The sequence below is a fragment of the Carassius auratus genome, chromosome 20 (genome assembly GCF_003368295.1).
Source record: "Carassius auratus strain Wakin chromosome 20, ASM336829v1, whole genome shotgun sequence".
NCBI classification, from domain to species: domain Eukaryota; kingdom Metazoa; phylum Chordata; class Actinopteri; order Cypriniformes; family Cyprinidae; genus Carassius; species Carassius auratus.
In genome coordinates, this window is record NC_039262.1 from 24,385,543 (window position 1) to 24,401,258 (window position 15,716).

Below are 15,716 nucleotides of genomic sequence, written 5' to 3' on the forward strand. Positions count from 1 at the left end.
GATATAAGAGTTCGATAAATGTTCTATATAATGTTTATGCCGCAAAAGAATGAAACGGTTTAAATTGTGCCACAGGGACCATTTATCCGATCGGATCACAGATCAGATGTGTTTACTCGTGAATATGAAGCAGCACTGTGAGAACCAGCGTGAAGCGCATGAATGGCTCAGTGATTTAAACTAGTTTAAAGCCAAACAGGAGAAACACTGTGTGCAACGAGACCGTCGGAAGGCTTTTCAATCTACAAATCGCCATCATTTGCTATGGATTTACTGTAGTTCATTGATAATGAACAAAATGTTACCTCTGCATCCTAAATCAAGCTACTATCAAATGTGCATTTCTAAGAGACAAAAGGTGATATTATTATTATTATTATTATTATTATCAGGCAACCCAAACCTGTTTCTTGATTTGAAAAAATATCACTCATTAGAGCATGCAGAAACTAAGAAATTTATTTATTTTGTAAAGGAAAATTAATGGTCTGGTTTCTACAACTTTCACTTTGGAGCAAAAATCTGACTTTAAACTTGAAAGAAATAAAGATTTTTACATTTATAGTAATACTTATCGATATCGACAATTTTTTTGGGCCAAAAATTTGTCCAATTAAATTTAGTCCACTTTTTCGAGAAGTATCTTTCCTATTCATTTTTACCATAGGGATTTTTGGTACTTTGTTTAAGTAGTAGTTGACTGGGTTTTTTCTAGGCTTGATTGTGTTTATGGGGGAAATTCTAACATGTGTTCATGCTTCGTTATTTTAAAAATGTAAAAATGTAACTTTTTTTCCACACTGATCTGTCCCATTTCTCACAGAAGCCTCAATTATTTCCTGTTATTATGAATCCCTTCCCTCAAAAATACGCGATGGGCTAAGATTGGTCAGCTGGCTCAGTGTGTTGTGATTCGCTAAAGCGCCTCTAAAGCGCGTCTGAAAATCCCGCCCCTCAAGCTCAAAATGTGCTCTGGTTGTATTCCATATTGCTTATCAATTTGAACACGATTGACACAGAGAATATTAATGAAGAGGATCGCACAGAACCTGTCAATAAAAAATATGCAGGTCAAAGTAAATCTTTCTTTAAATATTTGTAGTACTTTAAAAATCTATTCCCTATTGAGAAAATGAATGAAATTTTCATAGGAATGCACCAAATGTTCGCAAACCAAAACTGTTTGGCCAAATATAGCAAAATAAGCTCTGACTTATTCATTTTAAGTTAAATTGTGCTCATGTCTCCTAGAATGTGAAAAATGTTCAGTGTAAATTTATGCAATGGTGAAAAAATTGCAAAAAAGGTGTTTAATTATTCAGCCTTCAGCCCAGTGTTCATTTTGTTCGACTTCGGGCGAGAATTTTCATTTCGGTGCATCCCAAAAATTTCTACCTCTAGAACCTGCCGGTTGCTATGTATAAGAACACGCCTCCCACTAATATTAAACACCTTTGACTAGAAATAACAAACCATAGGTTAAAGAATGTAATGTAGATTAAAGTTGAAACGTGATGTAAATTAATATCACCCCTACTTCCTGTTTCAATAGAAATTCTGTCAGCACACAGGACTGAAAACTGCATCCATCAAGCAATTTTTATGGGGTTTGTAATAAACTAACATTCATTGTGCATTTAAAAATTATAACAAAGACTCTTTCACATGATTCGTTTTAACATTTCCCAATGCACTGAGCTCTACAGACTGTAGCGTCAAGCACATGACATTACCAGGGTTGTGCCTGGCTAAAATCCAAACATTTGCTGCTTTCCTGCTATCAACCATGTAACATTGCCTTTCCATGAAGGTATCTGCAAATCAAAGCTGCATGTGACACTTCCATTTGAAGGGGACTTTTTCCGCAACACTGAAAATTATTAGCTCTACCTGTTGCTGAGGGTACTGCATCCCTCCCATGCCCACTTGGCCACGCCCCTGCATTCCCATTGGGTATCGGTGAGGAGTGGGTGATCCGTATGGCTGCCCTGGATATGTTCCTCCTGACTGAGAGTAGGGACTGTTGCCCATCGCATATATCTGAGAACGCTTCATGGCCATAGGGTCCATGGGTGCCACCTGTTGAGAGGAGTATCAACATGTTAGCATAAAGAACAGCAATAGCAGTGATTTCCAACGTATGGGAGTCTGTGTGTGAACACATTTATGCAACTATTATGCCTGAGCAGACTGGAATACAAATAGCAATCATAAGGTTGAGCGGCTCAGTAAATGGAGAGATTCAGGGCAACGTGCCATCGACTGATATGGGGGGTGGGGGGGGGGTTAAGGTTTTCTCTCAAGTGTCTCATCTTTGCCAGAAAGACTGAGAGCCATCCAAGCTAATCTTCTCATGTCACTGCCAAATTCAAGCCAATTGAAGCAGCACTTACAGAAAATGTGACCAATTTGAGAAAGCCTGGGAGGCCACTATAAATGAACATTTTAAGCGTCAGCAGTCATGCCAGAGTGCTCTGCTGTCTCTCTCTTTTACACACACACACACACACACACACATTTTCTCTGACTAGACAACTATATTGTCAATCGAGGGTTTAGAGCAAACAGAGTTTGTGCACCATTAGGCCATGCCTGGAGAATTTGTAGTGGAAAATTGTTGGAAGTTTCCATGACATTCTTACTCAAGGAAGAATTGAAGTCAACAGTGACGAGTCTACTGTTTTAGAAACATGAGCCATTTCCACCTATAATTTATTCCTAACACTCCTCGTTGATGCGCTACGATCAAGTCCATCATTAAATCGCCAATTAGGTACACAAGGTCATGCTATGCTGTGAAAATATTGTATTATGTGCAGCAGAGTGACTATATTCACAAACTAGAACAGTCCAGAGTGTTTTCTTTCTTCATAGAAAGGTTATTACATACATAACACAAATATGAATAACACAAATATCCAATAGGGTATTTTATTAAACAAATTCATGATTCCGAAAATATAGGTCTAGTCCCTGATATGTAAATAATCTAGGGAAGTGAGCGAGGCAGGGTTTCATTGTTCATAATGTCTTACTTTATTTACTTACATTGTTTTATTAATATCTAATGTACAACTTAAGTTTGTAAGCGACTCAGAACTTCAGCTGAAGTTACTAGTCAACAAAGAAATTGGAACTTGGAAGAGTTTTCTTACAACCAGCATAAATTGGATATTTAAACGTAAATAATAAAGATTCAGGGTTTTTTAAGTAACAAAACATTTGCTTGCATCTTTTATCTAAATTTAGCATTTTATTTAACATCTGTGTATATGACGTACCAATCAAATGTTTGGGGTCTGTAAGATTTATTTTTATTTTATTTTTTACTTTTATTTACCACGGATGCACTGAATTGATCAAAAGAGACACTATTCAAGACTAAAGACATTTATAATGTAATTTTTTTATTGTAATAGTATTTCACGGTATTACTGTTGTTACTGTATTTTGATCGCCTTGGTCAGCATGAAAGACTCTCAAAAACATCCAAATATTTCACCATCCTCAAACTTTTACAAGGGACTGAAACGTTTTACATACACAAAATATAATAAATTGGTGAATTTCTGCCACTAATTACATTGTGCGTGGAGCCAGAGTGGCAGAGCAAGGCACACTTGGAGGCCTGGGGAAAGTGGACCACTTAAATGGGTTTCATGCTGAAGATAAGCCATTAACAACTCAAGTTATTCTTATAATAGCCTTTTTCTAAAAATGCAAATGATCATAAATGTCAACATCATTTTTGCGTATGTCTAAAGAATTGAAATCTGTCCCACTCAGCCTAACACGAACTCATTGATGTAATTCAACCCGTCTGCAATTTTATTCCAACCATTATTTCTGATCAAAGGCACCTCTAAATGTTTATTTATATGTGGGGCTCCATTTTTTTTAATTTTCCAGTGCAACATACATATAATTATTATTATAGTGTTATAATATTCTGTCATTTAACACAAATAGAAGGGGATTAAAACTATTTTAACCAGATACCTTTAAAAATAATTAAACAATTCCAGTCAGTATAGCAAAAAAATATAATACAATGTATCTAATAAAAACCAAAAGAGGTGCAGGAGAAAGCATGGAAGAATGCGGCTCATGTGATGTGATGAGGACACCACAAGAGTGATGAGAGAGGCCAACTGAGGTTTTTGTCTATTTTTTTACCTATAAACAAACATATTTTAATGTTGTTAACTGACTTCGTAACTCATGAATATGGTAAGGTACATCCAAAATGCTCTTAAGGCACCGTACAAAATTTGTCAAGAATGAATGGAAGGTGTGAGGGCTGCCAGGTGTCTTGGCATCTCTTCCAGTCATGTTCACTGGGCAGGCTTTGGGATTACCCTGGGCAATCCAGCACAAATGTTCTTCACGTGCCACTATGAAAGCATGGCTAATCTGCATGTGTAAAGGTCAGGACTGCTCATCCATTCAGAGAAGGACCAGAGCCAAAAAGTATCTGATCGCACAGATGCAGAACTGGGGAACTGAAAGCAGGCCATAGAAGGAAACATTTTAACTTTGTATTTTACCATTTTTTTATTTTTATTTTTTTGTCCACAAATGCAGATTTTGAACTCAAAGTAGACTAAACATAATTGTGCACATACTAAAAAAAAAATTGTCAAAACATTGTTACACCAAATTGTTACACTATCAGCGTTTATTGTTTAACAAAGACAAAACCTAGAGCATTTGTCTGGCTGAATATTAATATATGCTAAACTATTCCAATAGATTCATCAGCTTTCCCCCCTGGACCTGCATAAAAACATATTAAGCAGTAAAGTCAATTGAACTTGAAAACTCTGCCAGCTGGACTGTGACATCCAAGGTTGTATCTCAAAACCAAGTACGCTGCCTATCTATAGTATAGCATTTTTCAACATTATAGTCTCAAAATTTAGTGAGCTGGCAACCAAGATAGGATTTTCTGGCATTACATTTTTTAAACCCAGTGGGCTTCCTACCTAGAAAGCAATTCTGGGTATCACGGTCTCAAAGGCTAAGGCACAGCCTACCTAGACAGCATTTGGGATATCTAGTGCCAAAACCCAGCGTGTCACCTACCAAGTCAAATGTTTGGTATTTAATGTTCTCAAAACTTAGTAAGCCTCCTAGGTTTTGGAATAACATACAGCTTTAGTAACAACCTCACCTTATAATTTATTTATATTTTAATGTTGTGTTTATGTTGTGTTTTAAAACAGCCAGCACGGATAATATTTACAAATATAGCTAGTAAATGTGAAAACATTAATTACTGCATTATGAAGCCAGACGGGCGCAATGGCGCTAACAATGCTAATCAGTAGCGCTGTTGTACTGAAAACACAGTCCAGCCCTTCGTTTTAGAAAGACGGTTCTTACTGGTGACAAAAAATTTAAAACAGAATCGAAATTTCGAAATAGAGCACAAAATCGCTTTATTTCAGTTGATTTCGGGGACGAAACACACAACAAGCGAATTTTATTTAGCAGAAGCGCAATGCTAGAATGTTCCGTAATTTGAATGGCACCGAACGAACGAGCCCTTTATCTTATTAACAACAACCTATCATTTATTCAATAACATGACACTGACTTTTTGGTAATAATGTTTTATTATTATACGGTCTATAAAAATATAAGCATCCCAGAATATCTTATCGCTGTATTAGGCAGCTCTTAAAGCAGAAATGAAAGTCTCAGCGCAGGCTAACTCTCATGCTAACACCGTTAGCACAGTCACCTTGGACAGAACTTGACATGTTCTCCTGTCAGTCAATCCGCACACAAGCCCAAATCCCAGAAAAATCACAACTATAACAGAAGGAAACAAACTCTATTCTATTCTATTCTATTCCACCACTTACACAGATCATTTGCATTGGATAAATATAAAAGCTGCACACTGTAAGATAGTAATACGAGTAGCATCAGGCCACGGCTAGACCTGCATGCGAAGCTTGACACACACACACATACGCAAGCTAAAATGTTCACCTGAGCTCTGCTGTTCCCGTTATTCCCGGGGCTCATGGCCGGGTGGTTTCTTTGTTGTGCTCCCCAGCCGTGGCTGGCAGCGGGGCTGTACGGGGAGCTCATGTCTTTGCCCAGACCCATGCCGGGCTGCTGCTGCTGCTGCTGCGGGGTGCTGTAGTCCTGATAACCGCTGCCATACCCGCGCATCATCGGACTCGGAGAGGTCAGGAGCTGGTTTAGAGTGGGTGTAGCTCCAGAGGGGTGCTGTTGGTTTTGTCCGGGGAACCTCGGAAAGCCCCCAACGTTGGCACCGGGAGCTGGGGTATTCGAGGCCATAGCAGCCTTGCCATGACTAGCAGCAGCGGCATTAGGCGAGTTGGTAACTGGGCCCATCATGTTCCCCTGCCGCGACGGGCTCATCATACCGTATCCAGCGCCACCGTACCCCGGCCGGTAGTTGGGGTAGTGGTTGTACGGATTATTATGGTACCCTTCGTGGGAGTTTTGCACTTGATCCATGCTGCCCTGTGCTTGATGCATTAAAGCCGTCCTAGGGCTTTGTTGTCCGCCATGTTGATCAAAGCAAGGCCCTCCTCTTCCATTCCCGTAATAATGATTAAACTCAGAAACGGAGCTGTTCCCGCTTTGGGACGCGCTGCCGCCGCTGTTGTTGTTGTTGTTATTGTTGCTCGTTGGTCCGAAGTGTGAGTGCTCGTACCTGCTGCCCATCCGATCCCCTCCGGTCGTGGACGAGCGCTCTTCCTCGTCGCTTGTGTTCAGCAAACGCGGATGGCGATCGACCTGCGTCTCCAGAGCGTTTTCTTTCCCTCCATGCTGCTGTCGATCCCCGCGCACGGGTGTCGGGTGGATGTTGTTGTTGTTGTGCACGGCTCGCTGCTGTGGCTGCTGCTGATGGAGTGATGCTTGCGACTGTTGCTGTGGAGGTGTGCGATGATGAGGCGAAGGAGGGGGATCTCCGCTAACAACATTTTTCACTTGATGATTCGCGAGCAGACCCGTTTCCATACTCGAAGACGCGGTTAAATGAGCAGAAAAGGCTGTGTGCGTTGATTCTCAGCGTCTGTGTTTTCGCAGAGACTATAGACGCATGCTGATGCCCCTCTACATTATTCATTGAGGCAGCGCACAGCCCCACATCACCCGTGCTCACTCACACCATTAGATTTGGGATCGTGGATGGAGCCCTTGCCAGCGCTGTCCTGTCAGGGGATGGCTGTGTGTCGCATGGCCACGATCGGTGAAAACAATTACTGAGGCGTTGAAACAGAGAAAAATATATATATATATGTGTGATGAAATATTAGTTTAACTGATGGTGTTTCGGGTTGAGCAGAGGCGTTGATATATTTTCACATATTCAGAAGTTTATTTGCAATACCAAACTTCCAATTCCCACAGAGGCAAATGTGAGCATGTATAAATGTGCCTCAGACCCCTACCGGAGCCCCTTTGCTCCTCCAGCGTGGCTTGATCAAGCATCTCCTCCAGCTCTTCACTGCTCTGCGCTGAGTCCGCCGGAAAACACGGATCGGGTGATTCGGAATCTATGGATCTCTGTATTTACATGTTAATCCATTCCATTTTAAATAGTTAACCCTTGAATTATGGTCCGGGCCAGTCTGACCCATTTAGATTTTCGAGCTGTCGGAAATACCGGTTACTCTTTGATTTGATTCTTGATATTCAAGAGACTCTTTCTCATTTAGGGTCATGGACATGCATGCAAAATGAGGGTGCACTGATGTGTTTTGAAGTGCACACATCATTTTCTGATGATCTTGATGTTCACGGGTCAATTCGCCTTTTTTTCCCAAAGCAACTGTACAGACCCAAATTAAATACAGTTCTTGGGTATATGTTGATATTTCAGTGTTTTATCCTGGAAAGGGGGAAAAATAGTGTTGAAAAATACTTTCTCAGACCCAGATGGTAAAAGTGATTTTCTATTGTATATGTATATGAAATACTATTTAACTTATCTTTATCTTCCAGAATTTAGTACAACTTTTTCTCATTTATGGCTATGATCATGTCTAAATAAGTCATGTTCCAAATTTGAAGTTGATATGAAAAAAAATGAGGTTTTGTTTAGGTGTTATATAAAAAACTAGCCACCAGGTGCCATTCAAACTCCATTGGTTTTTTTTTAATGCAATTTTTCTGTCCCAAATGTATACATTCTTCACAAAATAACCACCAAATATGGAATCTTGAGACTCGAACCTTTCTGACGATATGTATTTTGTCAAGATTATAAATCCTTCATAAATTTGATTCTAAATGACAGTAATACATTTTGTAAAATAACAAAACGTATTACTAAAGGGGAGGAGCCCGCAAAAATATTTTAAAGTAGTTAACACAATGTCCGATTTTGACTTTGACTTTGTTTAATAAAAAAAAAAAAAAAAAAAAACGTTTACAATAAAAAACAAACAAAAGGACATTTATTACCCTGGACCACAAAACCAGTCTTAAATGTACATATTTCGAAATTGAGATTTATTCATCATCTGAAAGCAGAGTAAATAAGCTTTCCATTGGTGTCTGTTAGGATAGGATAATATTTGGCAGGGATACAACTATTTGAAAATCTGGAATCTGAGGGTCCAAAAAAATCTGAATACTGAGAAAATGGCCTTTAAAGTTGTCCAAATGACGTTCTTAGCAATGCATATTACAAATAAAAAAAATAAGCTTTGATATATTTACGGTAGGTGATTTACAAAATATCTTCATGGAACATGAGCTTTACTCAATATCCTAATGATTTTTGGCATAAAATAAAAAAATATAATTTCGGACCTTTTAATGTGTTTTTGGCTATTGCTAAAAATATAACCCAGGGACTTAAGACTGGTTTTGTGGTCCATGGTCACATTTATGACTTGAACCATTACTATTCTTTCCCCCAACTGCTGGTCCATATGCACAGGAGGACTGTTGGTATTGGTTACATGGAACGGCTACACATTGCCTTCAAAAACCAACTCGTCGTAATAGAATTGCATTCTCACTTTCATTGCTGCATTTTTTCAGATTTCTGACACAGTCATCAACATTAAATCAGCTATCGGCAACCCACTCTCTAAATATCAACAATTCCATGCCAGATTTTCTTCAGTGCTGTGGAATTGGTCTCAATCCATTTCCCTGCAGCCCAACACATCACACAGATATGGACTGAATCACAGGATATATCGTTCCATGCTCTAGAAAACTCACAAAAAAAATTACATTGTGTTTTTGCTATATTACTCAGCTGTAAATTACGTTTTATGCTGTTTTAGGCAGCAAGATTAGCTAATTTCATGCAGTCGCCTATGCTGTTACTTGCAGATTTGTATCTTGCCATTAACAATACATACTGGAGGCTTCTCCCTCGAGCAACAAATTGTTGGAATTCTGCTTAAACTGCTGTATCTAAAACGACAGCTCTTAATGGGGTGATGTGTGTATGTTGGAGAGGTAGGCCTGCTCTGGGGATGGCTCGGCCCGTTCAGCTTGAGCAGGATGTGAAAGGACCTCCCCCAGCAGCAGCGGCAGCAGCTCAAGCACAGAAACTGGGTCAGGCAAAAAAAAAAAAAAAACTTCAGGCTTAGCTCCAGAGTGATGCTGTGACACTGCAAGCCTTTTCTCCAAAATAGAAAAGCAACACATTCTAATACAAAGTAGTAAAAGACAGAAAGTCTTGCGCTTTCAAGGTCAAGCAAATGATGGACTGAATTATTCAGCATGGACTGGACACAGCCATCTTATAGCAATTATTTGTACTATTACTGTTTAAGATCAAATTATGCATAGTGTATGAAAAAAGACATGGCAGGTTTTAAAATGACATCTTGTCATGGCAGTTCAAATAAAAAGGTATTTTTTTATTATTATCAATTTGACTGCACTTGTCATATATATATATATATATATATATATATATATATATATATATATATATATATATATATATATATATATATATATGTATGTATATATATATATATATATATATGTATGTATATATATATATATATATATATATATATATATATATGTATGTATATATATGTATGTATATATATATATATATATGTATGTATATATATGTATGTATATATATATATATATATATATATATATGTATGTATATATATATATATATATATATATATATATATATATATATATGTATGTATATATATATATATATATATATATATGTATATATATATATATATATATATATGTATATGTATGTATATATATGTATGTATATATATATATATATATGTATGTATATATATATATATATATATATATATATATATATATATATATATATATATATATATATATATATATGTATATATATATATATATATGTATGTATATATATATATATATATGTATGTATATATATATATATATATATATATATATATATATATATATATATATATACAGTCAGGTCCATAAATATTGGGACATCGACACAATTCTAATCTTTTTGGCTCTATACACCAACATAATGGATTTGAAATGAAACGAACAAGATGTGCTTTAACTGCAGACTTTCAGCTTTAATTTGAGGGTATTTACATCCAAATCAGGTGAACGGTGTAGGAATTACAACAGTTTGTATATGTGCATCCCACTTTTTAAGGGACCAAAAGTAATGGGACAGATTAACAATCATAAATCAAACTTTCATTTTTTAATACTTGGTTGCAAATCCTTTGCAGTCAATTACAGCCTGAAGTCTGGAGATCAATTAAACATCAGCGTACGCTGGGTTTCATCCCTGGTGATGCTCTGCCAGGCCTCCTTTCATTTCAAATCCATTGTGGTGGCGTATAGAGCCAAAAAGATTAGAATTGTGTCGATGTCCCAATATTTATGGACCTGACTGTATATATATGTATATATACACAACTTTATTAAAACAACATATATCCAAAAAATTGTTTGCTTATACTGTATGTTTTTGTAAACACTGCTGTAAATACATATCTGTCTTATATTTAGCTATATGATATCAGCATGTATTGACAGATGAATAACTATATACATTACATACGTTTTTAATGTATTACACATACATAAACATAACTATTTGTATGGGATATATATATATATATATATATATATATATATATATATAACAATTTCTAATAGTTTGGTTTTGAAATTACAATATATTTTATAAATGGAAATGTAATATGTACATTAATTACATTAGTGCTTGTGCTAAACTGACTTGAGGTCATAGTTGAACCATAATAATACTGTTATTTTCTTGTTTATTACTGTAAAGCTGCTTCAAAACAATCTGTATTGACTTGACGTTAAAATGCTGTATTTAAGTGGTTATGAGAGGTCTTTAACTAATCTAAATTTAAACTGTCTAAAAGTTTTAAAAATAGCTGGTACAATTAAAATGTCATTTTCATTAAGAGCATTAAACTCATATTGCTTTTATTTTTCCTTGCGTATTATAACAAACGGTGAAAAAGTACCATATAAGTGCAATACTTCTTTCATATAGTACAACGGTCCACTGTGATTTTTGCTAGTATCAGATCTGTAGCCCTCTGCAGTGGCTCTGGAAGTGCCTTGGGTGATTCAAGAACATTTGGTCATAGCATAAACACAAACCAGTGGCGTTTGATGCCTCTAAAGGCCCGTTCACACCAAGCACGATAATTATAAAGACAACGATAAAGGCGTAGAGAAATGGTATAGTTGGAATCACGATTTTTTTTCCAGCTGATGAACGATACAAACATTGACATCCAATCAGAATCCATCCTGCTGTAACGAGCTCGAGACGAGGATTTAAAGCGACAGACGCACGTGCGCTCAGAATAAACAGACGATATCGTTCGCTGGTGTGGACGCTAATATCGTTATCTTTATAGTTATCGTTCTTGGTGTGAACGGGGCTTAATGCTTCAAACTTTATGCCACTCATGACACGACAAATGCGGTCCAATACCACCCCCCACCACCAAAAATGTGCAAAAAAAAGTAACCTTTTTTGTAATTTATATTTCCCCCGTTTTTTTATTGGAATAAAAGTACATTAGCTTTAGAATATATAATCCTTTTAATATCGCTAAACGTGCATCTTTTTAAGCTCTTTGTGAACATATACAAATTGTAATTAAATGAATACAGTTGATTTATTTGCTGTATCATACTTCGATATTGTCCTTCAGCGGTCTTCTCAAACTTTCGTAGCAGCTGGTGTTTTATTTTCTTACTCTGTAAATGTGTCAATTCATGATATTTTCTTTTCATTGTTCGGCAGAGAAGTGAATCAAACTGATACGGTTTCAAGTGACTCACTGTTTACTGAAGATGCCACACAATTGTTTTGTACTTATATTTTGTATTCGTGTTCACCTTCTATATATTGCCATTCACCTCATCTTATTGAAAAACTGCTTGTAATATTATATATATATATATATATATATATATATATATATATATATATATATATATATATATATATATATATATATATATAGCCTGAATGCACTGTAAGTCACTTTGGATAAAAGCGTCTGCTAAATGCATATATGTAAAATGTCCATGTATTAAAAAGGTAAAAACAGACTTCAGTGTGTTGGAATATTAACATTATATCAGTTTATCAAAAATTAAAGTTTAATTCATAAAACCTAAAATGGTTACTATCATATTTTTATGGTAAAGTTCTGGCAAACACAGTTGCGATATTTTACCTTAAATAAATGTGTAATAAATGTGTAATAAATGTGTAATAAATGTGTAATAAACGCTTTCATGGGAGAAAGCAGAGAGAACATTCCTCCTGACTGCACATCTTTGGTGTTCAATGGAAAATGATTGAGGTTTACAGAAAATACATCGAGGTTTATGTATTTAATGTAATGTTTTGTGATGTTTCCTCTGTTCACTTCCCATCATGGCTTCACTTCAGCCAGCAGCTCAAGATGGCAACCGTCTTTTATTAAACACCGTGTCTTGAGCTGAAGCTGGCACTGGCCCAAACTGCATTTAGAACAAGGCACGGTGTCGCTGATTGCATTTTTCCTAATTAAGCCTCGTCTGACCTTGGCAGAGGCAAATCATTAGATTCTCATTTTAATAATCACACCGCAGCGGTTCTATTCCAGCGGGTCTCTGACGGCACTGGAGCAGTCTTTAAGCTCTTCTTAATTTTCTTGTTTACAAGAGGACCCAGCTTTATAGCAAGCGTAAGTAATTGTGTTGGTGGATGTGAAGACATAAATGACTCTCTAATTTAGGCCCTCTGTGTATGTTTGAAGAACACTATTGCTTTGACTATAAAAGCTACTTATGTTCTCATAAGCGTTTGATGGAAGTGCACATTTTAGCCAGTATTATGGTATATTTTGGCTGTTTTGTTTTGCAGTAATGATAAGATAATCACTAAATTAGCTGATCATTATGAATGACTTAAGTAATAATAACTTGGTCTTCTTTAGTTGTGCTAATGAATGGTTGCCTAGCAGCCGGTGTTACACATTCAAGGCATGGATCTATTTTAAACTGAACTGAAGCTGTTTTCTGATAGTGTGGAAATTCATACAAACGAGTATTTTTTTGACTAAATATAACACATTACTAAACCTGAGGTGTAGAGTGCAGACTTGCGAGCAATTGGTTCTTTGAAATCAAATCAGAAAATCAGTATAAAATAGAGAGAATGTGCATGTTTAAAAAATAAACGCAAAACCTAATATAAAATTAGATGTGTATCTACCAAAGGTGTGGAAATGAATAAAAAAATGTGTAATTCACGTTGTAAATACAAGAAAATGTTTAAAAATAATAATTATATAACTCAATATGAATAATTTGTGTACGTAACATTGAATTAATGTTTGAAATGTGTACTTCTATGTAGATTTTGGGAAATGTTTCTGTTTATACTTCCATCATAGTTTATGTGCAGTTTATTCTTATTGAATAAAAGACTTGTATCATCTCTAAAGTGAGCATGCACATATTAAATGTACATTTGATAAATGTTACTGGTGTGTTCAAGTTTGCATTCAACATTTTATGCAATATCAAAGTGTGCATAAAATACAGGGCTAATGTTCCTCCCCTAATATCATCCACCTCTGCCAAACACTAGCATTCAGCAAGCCATGCTTCAGGGCTGTGCACACATGTTTGTGCATCGTCTAACCCTAATTCAAATTACACATGCTAATCAAGATCTTCAGTCTCACTAGAAACTTTCAGAGTGAACCGAGGATGCTACCTTCTAGCCATTTGAAGGGCTTGACTAGCAACATCACTGCTATCAGAAAATATTGTTGGATATACCATTTCAAACAATCAGACAAGCTCTTCGATTCCTGTAAAACATGCAACATGTCATTACTTCAAATTAGCTAACTTTAATTGTGTGAATAAAGTAGCCTAACTAAACCAATTGGTTTGGAAATGCTAAAGCACACTAGATCTTAACTGAATAAACTGAAGTTATAAAGACAAACACTGCTTATCTACTGAATGATAGCTTTAACTGATCAGATGTGCTGATTTGCATCTTGAGTCATCCTGTTTTAATTTTTCCCTCTTAAATGTTATCTAAATACACTGAATAGTCATAGAAAAAGAAAAAATAATAATATTAAAGGAATAGTTTTCTTAAATTTAGTCAACATCAGTTCAATTTTGTTATGTAATGGTCTTTTTTGTTTGTGTTATATATTTCTGTAATATTCTGTTAGGTTTGAATCATATTTCGTCTAATATTTCACACTATGTTCTCTGAAATTGGACTTTAATTCCTTCCACGTTTCTTTCACAATGCAAATCGTATACACACACACACACACACACACACACACACACACACACACACACACACACACACACACATCATACATTTAAAGCCAGTGGAGTCCAGAACAACACTGGACTTACATGTGCGTTAGTATCTGATGTGTATATGGTGGTGTGATCTGTGGTGTTTACATTAAACTGTTTGCTGATTGGCTGATCAAAAGTGTGTGACGTGGAGATCAGTCAGCAAACTACTGAGCAGTACTGCCCTCTGCTGACAGCATAAGATACTTTGTTCTTAAATATGATTTTCTTGCATGCATTTGTATTAGATCAATAACCCACAGGACACATTGCAGCTGATATTTGTCTAATATTAGTAGGTGTTATCAGCATGGCTTGCTATTAGAGTATATCTCTCAGCATTCATTCACAACATCAGTCTTTTCCCTCCAAGTTAACATAATGCAATACATATTCATGTAATAGTGTGAAGTAAAACAAAACATACAATTATCCTTAGTAATCTTCCCAACACTGATTGCGAACAACTAGGTTGTAGGGAAATCTAGGAAACCGGAAAGAAAAATAGTCAATGGGAAGATTAAAGGTAAGTTACATTTTAATATTGCACCATATATAGGCTACAGTATAATCCCGCGAACAAGCTTTTTTTTTTTGTTGTTGTTGTTTTTTTACTCCACTTCAGATAAAGCCAGCACCCTAACTGCAGAAACAGGCTAGATACTTAAAGAGGTTGAAAAACCAGATCAAACATAACTTACTTTTGCAGTATTGTGACAAAGGCAAGTTCACACAACAAAAAGCGTTACTAACGTTACCTGCATGCATTCAGAAAGCACTATTTAGCAAATATTAACCATAACACTTACTCCATGAGTTGAGGATGG

At 36.1% G+C, this 15,716-nt stretch overlaps 1 protein-coding gene across 4 annotated transcripts in view; it reads right to left on the minus strand.

Annotated features, from left to right (window-relative positions):
* LOC113121254 (AT-rich interactive domain-containing protein 1B-like) overlaps nt 1-7,883 on the minus strand; it is an 82,571-nt gene extending 74,688 nt beyond the window's left edge. For 2 of the 4 annotated variants that reach the window (XM_026291572.1, XM_026291568.1), the window contains exons 1-2: nt 6,001-7,880; nt 1,891-2,079 (exon numbers count right to left, since the gene is read on the minus strand). In XM_026291572.1, coding sequence (XP_026147357.1) covers nt 1,891-2,079; nt 6,001-7,005 — 1,194 coding nt within the window. In that variant the 5' untranslated portion in view covers nt 7,006-7,880. Of the gene's footprint in view, nt 1-1,890; nt 2,080-6,000 lie in introns of all 4 variants that reach the window. The other 2 variants (XM_026291570.1, XM_026291571.1) reach the window with 2 other exon arrangements.
* Between the last annotated feature and the right edge of the window lie 7,833 nt (nt 7,884-15,716).